This window comes from Myzus persicae, unplaced genomic scaffold (assembly GCF_001856785.1).
Source record: "Myzus persicae strain clone G006 unplaced genomic scaffold, MPER_G0061.0, whole genome shotgun sequence".
Lineage (NCBI taxonomy): Eukaryota > Metazoa > Arthropoda > Insecta > Hemiptera > Aphididae > Myzus > Myzus persicae.
This window is the reverse complement of record NW_019104143.1, coordinates 92463-109273: the sequence shown is the minus strand read 5'-3', so window position 1 is coordinate 109273 and position 16811 is coordinate 92463. Positions and strand designations below refer to the sequence as shown.

Genomic DNA, 16811 nt, shown 5'->3' with positions numbered 1-16811 from the left:
TAAACTGTTTCAAAATTCAATTACTATGGATACACCAGTGAACAACAATTAAAACGTCTTGTGTAGTTAAACCTATATACAGCTATACCCAATCTATAGATTATAACAAACTATATAATGAATTTATTTTGTCTTTATTAGTAGGTACATTTAAAATGTTTACTGTTTAGCAATCTTTATATTATCGTATGTAAATAGAACATTTTTCAATGCAAAACTAAAATACATATAATATCATTTGTTGGAAAATAAAACTTATCGATATACGAGTAGGTTATATGACAATTATATAATATCATATAATGTATATAGTTTAAATTACCTTCCTATAAATAAACTTTCTGATACCTTCATGCAATAATACACATTATAAAATTCCCATTAAACCCACTTTTATTTACCTATGCTGTTGTATCGATTTATTTTTTTTATATAATTTACTAATACCTGTGTCACTTAATAATACCACTATAATTATGTACAGTACTACTACACATATTTTTATTATGTATTATGTATTGACAAAAGTACTTTTCGGATCATCGAAAATTAAATATTGTACAGAGAATTAGGACCAGGGATGGATGTTTAACGTAATAACTATAGGGCTCATATGTCCTGCTTAATACAGGTCTTTATGTTGTTTCAGTCAAATATGCCGATACCTAGTTTGCAGTCTAAATTAAGATTTCGGCAAAGATTTATTTCACCAACATAACGATGTATTATATAGTATAATACTATTTAGTTGAAATCAAATTCATTGTGTGACGAGTAGAATACTACAATAATACAGTATACCATTCGATCTATTACAATTATAAATAAAAATTTATAACATGCATAATGAATTGATTTCAATTTACCCCCCGTTAAAAGTATACATAACAATAATAATAAATAATAATGATATGGCATCCAGATTTCCAGAAAGATCGCAGCTGCGTCTGTCGATCTCTGGCCGTCCGGCGCCCGCACACGGACACACTGGTGCCCGAATATTAATATTAAAACACATCATTTACAGCAGTGGTTTTCAACCTGGGGGTCGCCAAAAATAAAAGATGAAATGATTTTTCCATTTTATTAAAAAAAAGATGAATAAAACAACATTTTTTTTTTGAAGTTGGTCGCGGTACAAAAAAAAAAATATAAAATGGGGGGTCGCGATCCAAAAAAGGTTGAAAACCACTGATATACAGCATGTCCCCAAAAGTCACCAAGTCCCGCATCACCGCGTAGCCCAAATAATTATCGCCGTGACGCTAACCGCGATCAGTGCAAAGTCTAAATGCGGTTTTCGCGACTTGCAGTGCCTCATCACTAACTGATGACATCATAATCCGTGAGAAATGTGCACGGGCATGCCGCGGTTAAACCGGCATATTTGCCTGCACACATGGAATTTCGCTGTTGAAAACCGCATTTAATCGCATCCATGCGCGTCGCGGTCTCGCAGACTGGACACGCTCGTTACTCTGCAGGACTCGGGGTGAAATGGTGACTTTTGATGCACACTGTATACACGTCGCGTTCGGCGGTACCCAGCCACAGATCTCGGGGCAGATGCGCGCGCGCGCGCGCGCGGGTCGTCGCTGTTGTTCTATCGATTGCGCGCGGCTTTCGAATCGTGTGTAGGTATACGCGTCGTCGGTCGCTGCGGCGTGCGCGTGCGCACCGGCGTTCCGTCCGGAGAGCGCGCGCGATCGAAACGCGGAAAGACGAAAGTCGCGTTTTTTCGTACGTCATGTCATTGTTGTATCAACCTATGGGGTGACGGAAACGCTCGCCCAAACAAAATATCACGACACGGCGGCGTCCGATCCCCGCCCGCCCGCCAGCCCGCCGTTGAAGTTGGAAAACTTTGTTGTTATGGGATCGCGTGCAGACGTCCGTCGATGACGGCGCGACGACGACCGCGGCTGCAACGGATTTCGATCGATTGATTTTTATCCAGGAATCGTCGGCAATCGGCATAATAATATGTGTGTGTGTGTGTGTGTGTGTGTACACGCGTCGTAGGCGGTAGTGGTTGTGACAGAGAGGAAGAGAGAAGCAAAAACGATAAATTAAAAGGAAACGAAATAAAAAAAAACTCCGTCGACGTGATGTTTAATAGTTCCGAACGGTCGGAACGGTTCAAATACGTCAGAAGAAAATTCGGCACCGCCAACAACAGTAAAAATCGCTCATTCGTGCAGGTAAAACGAAACGTCTATTAGTAATGAATTACTATCGGATACCTGTACACGTCTTGTACTAGTTACACTGTACTTTTATCACAGTGAGTTTTACTATATTTTAAACAAATAATGTATTATTTTATAATTGTATAATCTTAAGAGAAGTATTTCTTTTCATGTATTTAATTGAACCTATATGGTAAATAACAAACTATATTTAACTTCAATAGTTTAATTAAAAAAAAAATATTGATCCAGGAAATACTGCAATTACTATACAATAAAAATTGCACCTATATACATAGATAATAGTAAAATAAATTTTCAAACTAGAATATTTGAATACTTAGATGTAATATTTTTAATTCAAAGTATACCTACAGCCAATGTAAGAAAAAATAAGTATTCATTACAAAACAATTTTATATTTATTTACCTTACACGACTATTACACGAAGCTAAAGTCGACTTACTTACGAATAGTGTCATTTGAAAGTATACATAGTTATTAATAAGTACTAGTACTGGTAGTAGTAGTCGACCACTTGGGTAAATTAAATAAAATTGATTTTACAATTTTGATGGAAAACTGTTGAGATTAAAAGTTGGTAACTTAATCATCTTATAGATATCTTTCTCTTCTAATGAATATGCATGAGATTAATTAAATACATTGTTGTACAATATTGTACCTATTTATTTTAAGCAACATTATAAATCAAGTAAAATTAAAATCAAGTTAGAGGAAATTTGTATTATTTTAATTATATGCCTTTTAGGTAACGGTGAAACGTATTTTTCAGTTTAACCACGTTCAATCCGACGTAAATAATGTCAGCTGGAAAAGTGGAGTTTGTCGTTGTTTACAAGACAAGTAAGTTATGTTGCCTAGCTAATATTATAGAAGTTATTAATCTACTTTTGCATTTTGACACTGTAATCGATGATTATACTCATACTGTCAGTGTCGGTCTGGCCATGGCCGCTGGGCCGCAAACGCGTCCGGGACCCTCGGCCGTATTTGTGTTGGGGGGCCCCCACCCCCGATCGTACTCAGAAATATAAATATTGGATAATGAATATTATTATTAATAATATTATTATGTATTTATGTGATAACTTTTGTTATCTGTGTGAGTGATTATTGTTATCATAAATAGTAGATAGTTTTCGACCTCCAGACGGAATAACCAATGTACCATTAATGCTAATGTCCATTGAAAAGGATATTTTGATTGACTCAGATGAGTTGATTGATACGATTGCTAACTCATCTAGTGAACTAAAAAAATTACTGATACAAAGAAAATCAAATGCACAATTAATTTTGAATTTGAATCACATTAAAAAAAATATTAAGTTCATGTGAGAAGGTATTATTTATATTATGCAATATGTAAAAAATTTTTTAGAATAATAAATTATTAATCTAACTTAAATCTTAACTTAATCTTAATGGATGCTTAATTTTATAGGTATATGGTACCTTTAAAAATTTATAATATTTTACACTACTTATAAGTACATTTTTAATAATTTTATGAAAAAACATTTTTTGGGGGCCCTTCTGAAGAAATGCATCCGGGGCCCTTAAGGTACCAGGCCGACACTGCATACTGTACTTGTACTTGTACTCGTGTTTCGTACTTAACCACCTTATTTAATATCTATATTATGTTTATCGATTGTTGACGACTTTAAGAGTTAAATGTTCTACTGTTGTGTCACCATTACAACCACTGGTCGAAGTGGCCTTTCATAATTTATATAGTTCTCATATATCGTTTAAACAGTCGTGCAAAATAAGTGGAGGGATGGAAAATGTGAATTATAAAAAGTGGAAGGATGCAATGCCATCGTTTATCCCTCTCCCACTGATTACAATTTTGCCACGTGTTTTGTTTCAATACACTACGGTACTTCTGTATTATGTATAGTTTAGATAAACCTCTACTATGCTACACTGCTATGAAAAATCACTAGTATAAATTTCACTAGTTTCAGTTGCATAGGTATTAGGTAATATAATAATAGTACATTATATTTTTAATTGTTATGAATCTATCTATACAACATACAACGATTGTCAATAAGTAGGTATTATATTTTGTGAATCACTCAACATCTTCATATATACTATAGTAGGTATCTTAAACTATAATGTAGGTATCTATTAAAGTTTATAGATTTTTAATAGTAATCAAATAAATTACGCATGCTGATGATTGATGTCTTACATGTTTACTTTTTCTTATTTTTGCAAACTAAAATCTCTTAAAATGTGTGAATATCCATAATGTTTTTATAAACTACACGGATAATATGTGTAGGTGCACACAATTCTATATATGTATAAACATATAGAAATTATATATAAACATTTATATTATTTAAAAATGGCATGAGAGAGATTTCCTTATCAGAAACTAACCATGTATTAAACCAAGTTATTAAGTTCAGGTACATGAATCAGCTAGCAATAACATTACATCCTTAACGTATTATAATAACATATCATCTATATCTATTAATATAATAATATGTTATGTACTTATGTATATCACTATATTACACTGAGTGATGTAACAGTATACCTAACTAAAATAAGTAGATAGTTTATTAGGATAGCCAGTAGGCACCTATCATACTTTATAAAATTGACAATAATATAGATAATAAATATAATATACAAATAGAATATTCAATACTACACTGTCTAATGACCCCAATCAGAGTCACTTATTAGTTATTTATTCGTACTTGTAAATCACATTTAAAATATACACTTAGGCGAAGATGCAAGTTATCAAAGCTCTGAACTCAACAATCATGGTCCGACGGTCAAGGGATGGAGGTCTTCCAAAAACTGCGAATATCCACAGCAATTAATACTCAAACTCTACGAAACCACCGTGATCCAGCAAATCCAGATACTTGCTCATCAATATTTAATTCGTAAGTATACAATGAAATATGCAATTAATTCGACATTACGAAGGTAATCATAAGAAACAAACCAAACCGTTTTGAAGTATGGCATTTACTGCTGAACATCGAGATACAATTTAGTGTTTAATATTTACTAATGGGTTTTTCAAACAATTATTTAAATGCAATGAGTAAGATGTAAATTTTAAATACTTATACTAATATTTTGTACATGCGTGGTATGTATATGTATATATAAATTATTTATTTTTCTTATTGTTCAAAGCCAATAAAATTGAAATATGGATTGGGCCAGAAGAATGCGTGGAAACGGATAACTTATCAACTCAAAATTACGAATATTTAGGTTATATTACACTTAACGATAATGATGGTGGTTCGGTGAAGAGCAGAGAACTTAAGACTATTACACTACCGTTGGCTAGTGCGACTAGTTATGTCAAGTTGATTTTGTACGAAAACCATAAAAATTCCTTAAATCGTTTTAATCAAGTTAGTCTTTTATACTAATATTTATTTTTAAATATATTATATTACATGTGTTTTTGTTTATTGCAGGTGAGCTTGATAGGTATACAAGTGACTGGGGAAAAACAACATACAGATCAAGGAGGCATCGCCCATCATAGTTCAATATGTGATGACTTGGCTTTCGAGATGTACGTGGACAAACACATTGCACAAATCATTCGAATGCTAGAAAACAGAAAGATTATAGCTGTTCGAGGTAAATTTTATTTTTAAAACGTATGTCACGAATTATAATAATTAAAATATGGTCTTTCCGTAGATGAACGATTTGAGTATGCGAGAAAATTAAAAGGAGCGATGACGGAGTTAAGGTCTGCTGGAGAAAAGCTAGGGAAATTAGAACTGTCAAAAACCCAGGCTATACAAAACGAAGACTACGGTAAAGCAAAGAAGAAAAAAACCCAAATGGAAGAATATCGTGCACAAGTGATGATTGAAAATCGGGTAGACGACCTTTTGGAAAAAAATGGGGTGAGTCCGTAGGGTACGATACAATTGTTGCAACTAATATGAAATTACACTTACACATAACAATTAATTAAAACAAAATATAAAACCCTTTTAATTTAACATATAGTACTATAGGAATATTAACCTTATTTATAAATTATAATTGATTAATCGAGTTGAAAATCAAACATGAACTTATTATATTTTTAATATTACTATAATAATATAGTATATACATAATACATATAGTATGTATTATTATATACAATTTAATAATCGATATAAACTTTCAATTGAAACGTCAATCGGTGAAATATTGTACTTTTTTTCGTGTTTTAATTATATTATATATAGCTATACGCTGATACAGCATATATATTATATACTGTAAAGTATAAACTGCATAATATTATGTACCTACCTTACAAATCAAATCATTGTTAAGTTATAAGAGCAAATTGAAATTATTATATTTTGAACAAATAATAATATTATACCACCAGTCTGAAATCTGCGTTTTTAATAGCCTTCAGAAGTAAATGACGAGGAACCTGAAGATCTCGTTGACAAGACTCCAGGATCAGTTGACGATGCCATTAAGTACGTAGCTTCATTGTCTCCGATTGATTCACCAAAACAAGTTCCGGCCAAGCCCTGTCAACAAGAAATCGCACCAGAAAAAATTATCGAAACCGAAGTGGCTGACGAACCAGACATTTACCATAGTCCAGTATCGCCACTTCACTATCCTGAAAATAATTCTAGGGAAAGGTTCGAGAAACAGTAAACTCATTAAACTCATTTTGGGAAAAAGAATTCTTACGGATGTTGATGGTTTTATTTTTTTTTAGATCACCAAAGCTACAGCATACCATTGTCACGAAAGCAATCTCATTAAAAAGACCTAAGCCAATCCGTCCAAAATCCAGTAAGAACAGCTACGATGCGTATGACGAACAAGCTATTCCAGCCCAAAGATTGTACGTGTTTTCTGTGTATACACGAATTACATGTATACCCACACGTTTAATTTTAAAGATTTAGTTAATTGTTCACATATGTACTCGATTTTTATTTTCCAGTTGCCAAACGCAAAATAATCTTGACTCGTCGACGTCGACGTCGACGTCGACAAGCGGTGTTGGAACGTCAAAGCTAAGTGACAGAGACAAGAAACAGGCTTCTATTCCGATCGCCGTATTTGGACTCACGATAGTACGTGGATGCACATAATAATAATTTATAGTTTATAATAATTAAATAATATACTATACAATATGCACACTATTATTTATTTCAATATAAGATATATATCATATATATTATCTGATGTTCTGACCTGATGCGCGTGCGTAGTATAAGATATATTCGACGGTTCCAGGTGAAACATTTTTTTTCGAAACAATATTCGGACAAAGTTGAAGGGTTGAAACTGATGGAAAGTTCGATGAAGAGTTTTATGTTCGACGGAGTTGAAGTTCGACACTCGCCGAACAAAATGACCCGGGCGGCCGTCCAGCTGTTGCACCGGACTCTTAGGGACAAAGTGTTTGCCGTCTACAATCTGTCCGCAGAAATCATAAGGTTTCTGTTTTCGGAATTTATTCCCGGGAGGTAAGTGGTCGTTGTCATGTATACCTCGGCCAAATCGTCTCTGTTTAATATGTTTATGTACGATATACCTATATATTATGAACACACAATTCGCAATAACGGAGTTCTGCGCCTTACATAGTTACATATATAATGAGTATATTATATTAAAATTTATTGTAAATCGTAAAATTGCGTATTTTGTACATACTCTATGTATCTACTTATATATAGAGTTTCGACGGGCGAAGCTTCAAGGAGTCTAGAAACCCTACTTCCTGAATTGTTGGCGAAAGCAGGAGACACGACGCCACGTATTAACACCATAGCGACTCACACCATATTGAGTGTAGCTGAAGTGCCCGACATAAGGTGAAATGATATTGATGTATTGTATACGTACTTATTGGTAAGGCACTTACGCCTTCATATAAAAACTTATTCGAGTTATTGAAGTCTAATTGTCATATATACCCATATTAATTACTGAAATACTTGCATGTTGCATTATAATACATACATATTATATGTAATACGTACCTTGTAATTTGTATGTAATTATTTTTTATTTTTAGAAAACTAAATATCATACCGACTCATTTGACTCGTTTGCTTACCGGCAACATACATCCTAGACTGATACTCAGCCGCTTGGAAATGGTCGAACAACTGATCGTCAGCCAAGGCGTGTCGTCCGACAAAAATAGGTTTGCTTCAAGTTTATGATATGATAAATTAATAATTGTAAGTAATTATTGATCTTCCTATTCTTTGTATTCATACATTTTTCTAGCGGGATGACCTGTCGTATTTTATGTGAATTTGGTATGTCGGCCATTCACCATCCAACTGAAGCTGTACGAAAAGCTGCCGAACGGATTTTAGTACACGTTTACAAGGTTAACCCTAGGTTCGTGCGAAAACAACTGCCTCCAGACGACGAGATTACCAGGCGAAACATCATGTACAGGCAGCTAATGCAAGAGTTTGAACGCATCGACCAAGAAGTGAGTACCTACTGAATATGTATATTGGTACAGTTTACAATTTCAGATGTTTAACAAACCATAGTTATTATAGTAAGTAATAGATTTTAAATATTTCGACAATATTTAACGTCATATATAACGATATTTTGAAAAATGAATGAAAATCAATTTGAACGCTACCGTTATCATCCATATTCACATGAAAAAAAAAAAAATATAAACCGTTGACGGTTTGCTCAAAACTTACAAGTTTTTGTTAAGAGTGGAAAGAAATTTCCCCAGTTACCTGTTCTCAAGTACTTACAAAGTACAAATAGTACAATTTATTCCCTGTCGATGTGTTGCTTGAAACTTCTGGAGCATTATTGTTAGTTTTTACTGTCACAGAAAGGTTTTTCCATAAAAAAGGACATAAATAAAAAACATATTAAAAAACAGCATAAAAACACTAAGATTAAACTCATATCTTTAAATTATAATATACCAATTACCAATACATTTTGTTTAGAGACTAGGCGAAATAGACACAGTTGGTCAAATACAATGCAAACTAGTGCGATCGACTAGTGAGAATACGTCGACTTATCACAATAACGAAAGTACCCATAATAACATAGTCCAGAGCAAATTAAGTTCCAGTACATCAGCCAGCGTGGCCGATGTTTACGAGAATGGCCAAAACAATATCAATGCGTTGAAATTAAAGTGAGTATTAAATTACTTATGCTTAACAATAATCTAAAAAAATATTAAAATATAAAATTAACGAATAATTACCTACCTCAAAATTATAATGATGCACCGATTATAATATGATGGTCGAAATATTTTCTTTTGCATTCCTGTTTGAATATTTTACCTATTTACTTCTAGTAACCGGCGAAGCCGCTGCGCTTGACTTAAAAAAAAAAATACCAAGATTATTCTGAAGACATTAAAAAAAAAAATTGTGTCACCTATTAGCACCTTTGTGGTGTTCTTGTCAGTTGTCACTATTAGTAATATTACCTATCCGGCTACTATAGGAATTATATACGTTAGACCTTAGATAGTGCCAAACGGCTACGATTACCTGCTACTTCACATATTTTATGATTTAGTGGCCTATGAATGTTTACAAGACGCTATCCTTAGAATATTTTTTTGGAAAATAAAATATAACATAATAAATACGATACTGTTATGTGGTCAAATTTAATACTATTTACTTTTATTATTATCACTGTTCAGCCGCTGTACATTTTGCAAAGACGAATCTGTATTCTCCGAAGAAGAATTGAATATACATTATTGGAAATATTGTCCGTTGTTGATGCGCTGCGAACACTGTTCCGAAGTTATTGAGATTATGGCACTTCGACATCACTTAATGAGTAACTATTACTATTACCCATTACTAACTTTTCACATAACGAATTTATTTATTAGACAACCAATCTTATAATACCCTGTTATTTGTCTTTTTTCAGAAGAATGCGATTTCAAAGACAAGTATAGAGTATGCGATCAGTGTTTAGAGGTGATCGAGATCGAATTTCTAGAACACCACATTTCAGGACCTACGTGCACAAGTCAGTACAACATAAAATAATACCTACCCTATCCGAGTGTCCTATTGGCTATTCCTATATATTATACTTAAAATTTAAATTTAATATCTCAAGGTATTATATGTTTAAGCAACTTTATCAAATAAAATATTATAAAGCAGACTGATTACCGCCTGAGTTTACCATTCGGTACAACATATATAGTGATTTTCACATGGACAAAGAATATTGTTGTACACCATACATAGCAGTGTACCTATATAGTTTTCTATCTTCTATAGGTTCCTTATTGGCACCAACCTATTTTGATTTTATTTTACATCAACTAATAACTTTAAAATTTTTAAATAGTGATATAGCTTTACTAATTTCTTAGTAACAAAGTTAACTAACAAACTTTACACAATACTAAATTACCTATTTTGACCAAACATTGAAATAGTTATTCATATAGGTATTTGAGATGCAATTGTAATTTCAACTACTATTATACTTACATATTGTAATTCAGATATTTATAGTTACCTAATACGCATGTGTAATGCTGTAATAGGTAGATATAGTAAATTTAACGAATGTTAATAAAAAAATCAAATAATTGAAAAATAATAGGTGACTATAACAAGTTTTGCTTGAATGATGAACCTTAATATTATGTATTACCTAAAATAAATGAATTAATGAATATTAAATATCTGATTTTAGAAAGAAATACCGTCAGTAATATTTGCCCGTTGTGTCTGGAGGAAATAGGAAGCGACCATCAAGATTGGTATAAACATCTAGTCGGCCCGTCAGCGTGTGACATTCATCCACGAAAAAATTACCTTAAACGTCACTAAATTAGAATCGAACGCATTTAAATGAATACATGCGTATTTATGAGTCGCTTTAGGGCAGACATAATATCATTTTTATTAAATTAATGTTCAATTACTTTATTGCCAAAACCTAAAATTTAACCGTCTTCACAATCTTTGCCAATAATATTACTCTTAGAAAATGACTGATTTATTATTCAAGCATTTAGTTTTTATTATTGAGTAAACTGCATAACTGAATGTTATAGCGAATTTATTTTTGTATTTTACAAATTTATTAAATTACCAATGTTATTAATACATTTATACAGTGTAATACTTGTTACATATTGTGCTTAATGTGTTATGCGTCATACAATGTTTTTTCTTTGTACTGTATATTTATTATGATTAAAAATCAAATTCAATAATTCAGTTGTCTCCTTACATCACAAGTTTCCACTAGAAAAATAAAGATAAGTATCTCGTATTCCAGACATCAAATACATCTTATTGAGTTATGAACGTATTTAGATTGTTTTTTTAAAATTAAAAATAATGTATTGTATCTAGCTAGACTAAAGTACTGTCTATTATTTGCTGAACTGCTGAATGTAGAATTGTACTAAACATAGGCAATATAGCGGCCTAAGCGTGGAAAAAGTGTCCGAGTGAGTCAAAACTCAACAAGTTTCATTATAATTTATAATACTCTCATTCAACTCCCTACCAAGATTCAAGCTTCTAGTTGCTACAAAAATAATATACAAATTGTATTAAGTTAGAATCGAATCTGATTTTTAAACACGTTCATTTTAATTAATAACTAATTTTCGGAGCAACTTTATTATTTTTTTCTTCCATAAGAACAGACAATAAAAGAAAAAAAAGAATTAGAAAAATCGGACCAGCCCCTCTAATCTATACGTATTATATAATTTGATAACTATTGTGTATTATATTTTCTGAGTGTAATCAATATTGGTTTTTCGATGTTATGGCAATTGGGGTAAATGATCGAGTAATGTGGACGATTAGGTGGAAGGTGGTGCTAAAAAATATTTATTTCAACACCAACATCAACACCAGCGGATTAATTTAAAACCACACATGAGTATCATATATAAGTACTTAATCAAAGTATAGTTTTACTAAACTTAATTTATACTGTCAAGACTCAATTCTGATTAGGTAGATAATGTGATAGGTACATCTTTAACATTTTTAATGGATTCATTGTTGAATGAATTTATGCAATGTCCGGGGAAACAGGTGTCTAGTGTACCGTGTATATTTATTTTTTTTCATACAAAATATATGTTAGCGGCAATGTGTATAATATTGGTATTTTATATAATGTCTAGGAATTCTATATAACACCAAATACAGTCGGCAATCTATAAATTTGTTTAAATTACCTAAGCATTATATGAAATGCCAAACAATGTATAGGTTATATATTAAATCCATATAATCAGTACCTATTGATATTTGACAATATATAAATCCATTAGTAATCTGTAATCTGTAATCTATAAAGTAGAATTCCGACTGCCGACAGATAACGCGATAATTTTGTCACCGTAGTCATATAGGTACTCTTATACTATTTTTTCATTTACATTTCAGTCTTTGACAAAATGTCGTGCGTGGAGAGTCGAGTGCGCGAAATGAAAGTTCGTTTTAACGCCGAGTTATTGAAGCGTCATTGTGACTTGAAAAATACGAGTAGTGTGTTTTTAACTGATGAGCGATATTATCAATTAATTAAAGATGTAGATAGTGCTAAATCGAAAACAAAAAAAAAAGAGCCGCGTGACTATTGGTTACATAAAAAATATGATATTTTGGTCGTTAATAATAATAGCAAATTAATTTATCCTGTTAAAAATAATGATAACAATATTTTATATTATATAAAGGAAAGTGACGTTTTTGATGTGTTACATGATGCTCACCAATCGTTAGGACATGGAGGACGAGACAGAATGTTGTATGAGCTTAATAGTAAGTTTAAAAATATTACGCGCTTCGAAGTAGATCTTTATTTGTCATTATGCGAACTGTGTCAATTAAAACACAAAAAAATTAGAAAAGGATTAGTAGTGAAACCCATTATTTCTAGTGAATTTAATAGTCGCTGTCAAGTTGATTTGATCGATTTTCAATCAAATGCTGATAAACTTTTTAAATTTATAATGGTATATCAGGACCATTTAACTAAATTTGTCGTCATAAAACCATTAAAGACAAAAACTGCAGAAGAAGTGGCTTATAATTTAATTGATATTTTCACTTTACTTGGAGCACCTTCTATATTACAATCCGACAACGGTCGTGAATTTTCCAATCAAATTGTTTCTAACTTAAAAAATTATTGGCCCAATTTAAAAATCGTTCATGGAAAACCTCGACATTCCCAAAGTCAGGGAAGTGTCGAACGGGCAAACCAGGACATTCAAAATATGTTGATGACATGGATGAGGGACAATAACACTTCAAAGTGGAGTGAAGGTCTAAGATTTATTCAACTGATGAAAAATCGAGCTTATCATAAAGGTATAAATAGGTCACCTTACGAAGCACTTTTTGGTTGTAAAATGAAAGTTGGTTTAGATACATCATTTCTACCACCATATATTTTAAAAGATTTAGATGATGAAGAGAGCCTTCTTAATTTGGTAGATCAATATTCCATTGGCCCAACTAATCAAGATGACGAAAATAATATTACCAATGACGAAGATATTTGTACAGTTGATAATAATATAAATACGGTAAATTCTAAGGACGACGAAAATATTGCTACCTGCAATGACGAAGATATTATAATTACGATTAACGAAGATATTTGTACAGTTGATAATAGTATAAATAAGGGGAATTATTTGGTGTGCTCAGAAGAAAACGATAAAAATATGGTTCAATGTCTAACATGTGATAGCAAAATCCATGCGAGTGGCACAATATCTGTGGAGAAAGACTTGTTATGTAAGCTTTGTATCAGAACTAAAAAAACCGAAAACCAGCGAAGAGAAGCACATTGTAATTTGGAATTACAGGCTATAAACATGAAAACTAGATNTTATATCACTATTCTACAGATTGCCAATTTGTTGTTTGTCATTTTATGAAATGTCTAGTTATTATACAAAATATTTAGGAAATGTGTGTAAAAAAAAATTTACTATACACTTTTTTAAAAACCACCAGGTATTATATAGAATTCCTAGGCATTTTATATATTAAATATATTATACACATTGCCGCTAACATATATACTTTACGCAGCCCTCAAAGAAATGTTCTATTTCCATAGACGTTTTGTTAAAAATCCTTAGACGTTAGATGTCCATGACGGATATAAACAATTTATTCTCTACGCCAGCGTTTCCCAAAGTGTGTTCCGCGGAACCTTAGGGTTCCGTGGGACAATGTCAAGGGTTCCGTTAGATGTATGAGATTATTGAGAAAATTATGTTTATTTAATGTTTGTTGTTTAAAAAATGTTTGATTGAAATTTTTTTTTAAACTAAGTTTAATAATGAAAAGTCATTAACAGTATCACTAAAATATTATTTGGACTTGAGAGTTTAAGGAATTGATTTTCCTTTTTTAATTTACAAAAATTGTAGTTGAGTTGGATTAGACATTAGGGTTCTGCGAAACACAAATAATTTTTTAAGGTTGCCGTGGTCGTAAAAGTTTGGGAACCTCTGCTCTACGCATATTGTATATGCCATTGTAAAACGGCTCGACTAAAAAGTTTTAAAAATCAAGGCTCAACCTCAGACAAGTATAGGTACTATGGACTAATGTATTATTGAAATTCAAAGTTTCAACAATGTACGACAATTGAATAATACTACTTAATAATAATATTAGGTACTTCATATATTACCCTTTTAATAATTACATAGGCAACATAATATACAGTATTACACTACCATCTTCAAGTGCGGTTACCACGATAGCTACTTATTTATTTAACCAGTAAGTTGACTGACCTACGGTAATTAACTCGTCAGAAAGCGATAATTGGTGAATGAACGAAAGGGGAATGAATTTTATCGTTGGCACTACCATGTAATTCGTCCATTCTGTCATTCAGTTTTGGCAATTAGACTTACCCCAATACCTATGTACATTCATTGATCCGCTAAGTCTCTACAATTGTTTATGATACATCGTACATACGTATACGCGTTATAATTATATGATATAACTAATAACTACCTATTATTTTTTAATTGATATATTACATTTACCTACCTGGCTACCTACGTCAATTATATAGTTCCTAAAATTATTATATAGGTACCTACCTACGTATTATCATATAATAATCCTCGATAATAATTTATCAAATTCATTCATTTGCAAATGGTAGTTAATTCATTGTATTCAGTTTCGATTTGAATTTTCAATCCATAAATAATTAACACATTCCTTTCAAATCAGATTCTGAGAAGAGCGTTGAATGTATTGTTTTTATTTTGGGTCTGTCAATACCTTTTGGAGCAGTGAAAATTCTTCTATTTTCAACCTTGAGATTCGTTTTGCCGTTTTTAGTAACAAATTGGATCTAGTTGGTACCTACCTACATAGGGAGTCAAGAGTTAATTCAAAATAACCGGAAATAACAAAAACATTGATGAAATAAGGGTATTTTTACTCAATACCAATATTGGTTATTGTTGTAACTCAAAAATTAATAACACTAATAACAGTAGACTTGACAATTTCACCAAAATTCATAATAGCATTTACTAGAGATGAAATCATTTTCGAAATATTTTGACTTATTGTGCTTCCTATTTATAACTTTTTTTTGATTTATGTAGCATACAATTCTTTTGGGGGGTAAAAATCTTGAAAATTGAATATAAGTCTATTACACACCTACCAATTAATAATATCGTAAATACAGTCACAATAGTTTTTTACGAGTAGGTATTTGAAGATATAATTATGACAAAATTCATCAAAATTATGAATTCATTATTTTATTTTACAATACGGGACGAACCCTTTAATACATACATGAATATAATAGTATAATAATAATAGTTTTAATAGTTTATGGAAACGTGGCTCAATATCAGAGAGAGAATGAAGGGTCAGTGTTGGCAATGCGCATAAGACGGATGATCGGTGAGTTAAGATAGTAGTTTGAGGAAGAGAAAGGTATATGAAATGGAACTTATGGAACAGATGATCGTGTACAGCGAGAGGGGACCTTAAATGAGACACGGGATAGTAATTCAGGACTATCAATTTTAGATGAAAGAAGATTGGATAGAAATGTCAGGTTAGCTGAATGACGACGATCGGTGAGGCTTTCTAAGGAAAAGAGGCGTTGGATTGGCGTGTAATATATAGTTATACGACCAACTATATGCTTGCCAACTTACTTAAATAGGTACAATATTTTAAATTTTTAACGATTGTTATATTTTAGAAAATTAAACAGGTGTTAAACATTGGTAATTTCTATTGTCCAGGTTACTCTATCTCTATGTAAATGTAGGTAAAATCATGACATGATTATCGATTCATGACTTAACAGTAAATATCGTGAATTTAATAAGCTTATGTGTTACCTACTAACATACTATATTTTACGTTTACTTTATGTATTACTTATATCATTAAGCGATATATTACAAAATCGGAGTGAGTAACTGACAAAATAATTAATCGGCGATGAGGATAATAAATATTTAGTGTGGGAACAGTGAACACAATAAACATATTCGTCAATAA

The 16811-nt window shown here is 31.8% G+C and overlaps 3 protein-coding genes across 7 annotated transcripts; all 3 read left to right on the top strand.

Annotated features, from left to right (window-relative positions):
• Positions 1-1695: 1695 nt before the first annotated feature.
• Positions 1696-11570, top strand: LOC111039185 (centrosomal protein of 104 kDa). Of its 5 annotated transcripts, none has more exons than XM_022322549.1 (17): positions 1696-2201; positions 2987-3057; positions 4974-5138; positions 5398-5624; positions 5691-5859; positions 5923-6134; positions 6640-6884; positions 6965-7093; positions 7196-7328; positions 7495-7727; positions 7941-8078; positions 8282-8413; positions 8500-8713; positions 9204-9400; positions 9926-10068; positions 10165-10266; positions 10951-11087. In XM_022322549.1, the coding sequence occupies exons 2-17, from the start codon at positions 3015-3017 to the stop codon at positions 11085-11087; spliced, it is 2619 nt and encodes an 872-aa protein (XP_022178241.1). In that variant the 5' UTR covers positions 1696-2201; positions 2987-3014. The 5 variants fall into 5 exon arrangements, with proteins under 5 accessions (XP_022178241.1, XP_022178240.1, XP_022178242.1 ...); XM_022322548.1 differs by having other exon boundaries at positions 2963-3057; XM_022322550.1 differs by having other exon boundaries at positions 1696-2284.
• A 937-nt stretch (positions 11571-12507) lies between these two features.
• On the top strand, positions 12508-13633 carry LOC111039178 (KRAB-A domain-containing protein 2-like; the record flags this gene model as incomplete). The annotated part of the gene is made up of 1 exon (XM_022322524.1): positions 12508-13633. A coding segment is annotated over exon 1 (948 nt), but the record flags the coding sequence as incomplete, so codon positions are not given.
• On the top strand, positions 12664-14179 carry LOC111039177. Its single transcript, XM_022322523.1, has 2 exons — positions 12664-12738; positions 13593-14179. The coding sequence occupies exon 2, from the start codon at positions 13646-13648 to the stop codon at positions 14177-14179; it is 534 nt and encodes a 177-aa protein (XP_022178215.1). The 5' UTR covers positions 12664-12738; positions 13593-13645.
• Positions 14180-16811: the final 2632 nt, after the last annotated feature.

Excerpts from the sequence above, each read along its gene's own strand:
- LOC111039185 (XM_022322551.1), top strand. The coding sequence starts at position 3,015 with ATGTCAGCTGGAAAAGTGGAGTTTGTCGTTGTTTACAAGACAA. Across the intron at positions 7,728-7,940 it reads TCGGAATTTATTCCCGGGAG|AGTTTCGACGGGCGAAGCTT; the intron begins GTAAGTGGTCGT and ends ACTTATATATAG. Across the intron at positions 10,069-10,164 it reads ACTTCGACATCACTTAATGA|AAGAATGCGATTTCAAAGAC; the intron begins GTAACTATTACT and ends GTCTTTTTTCAG.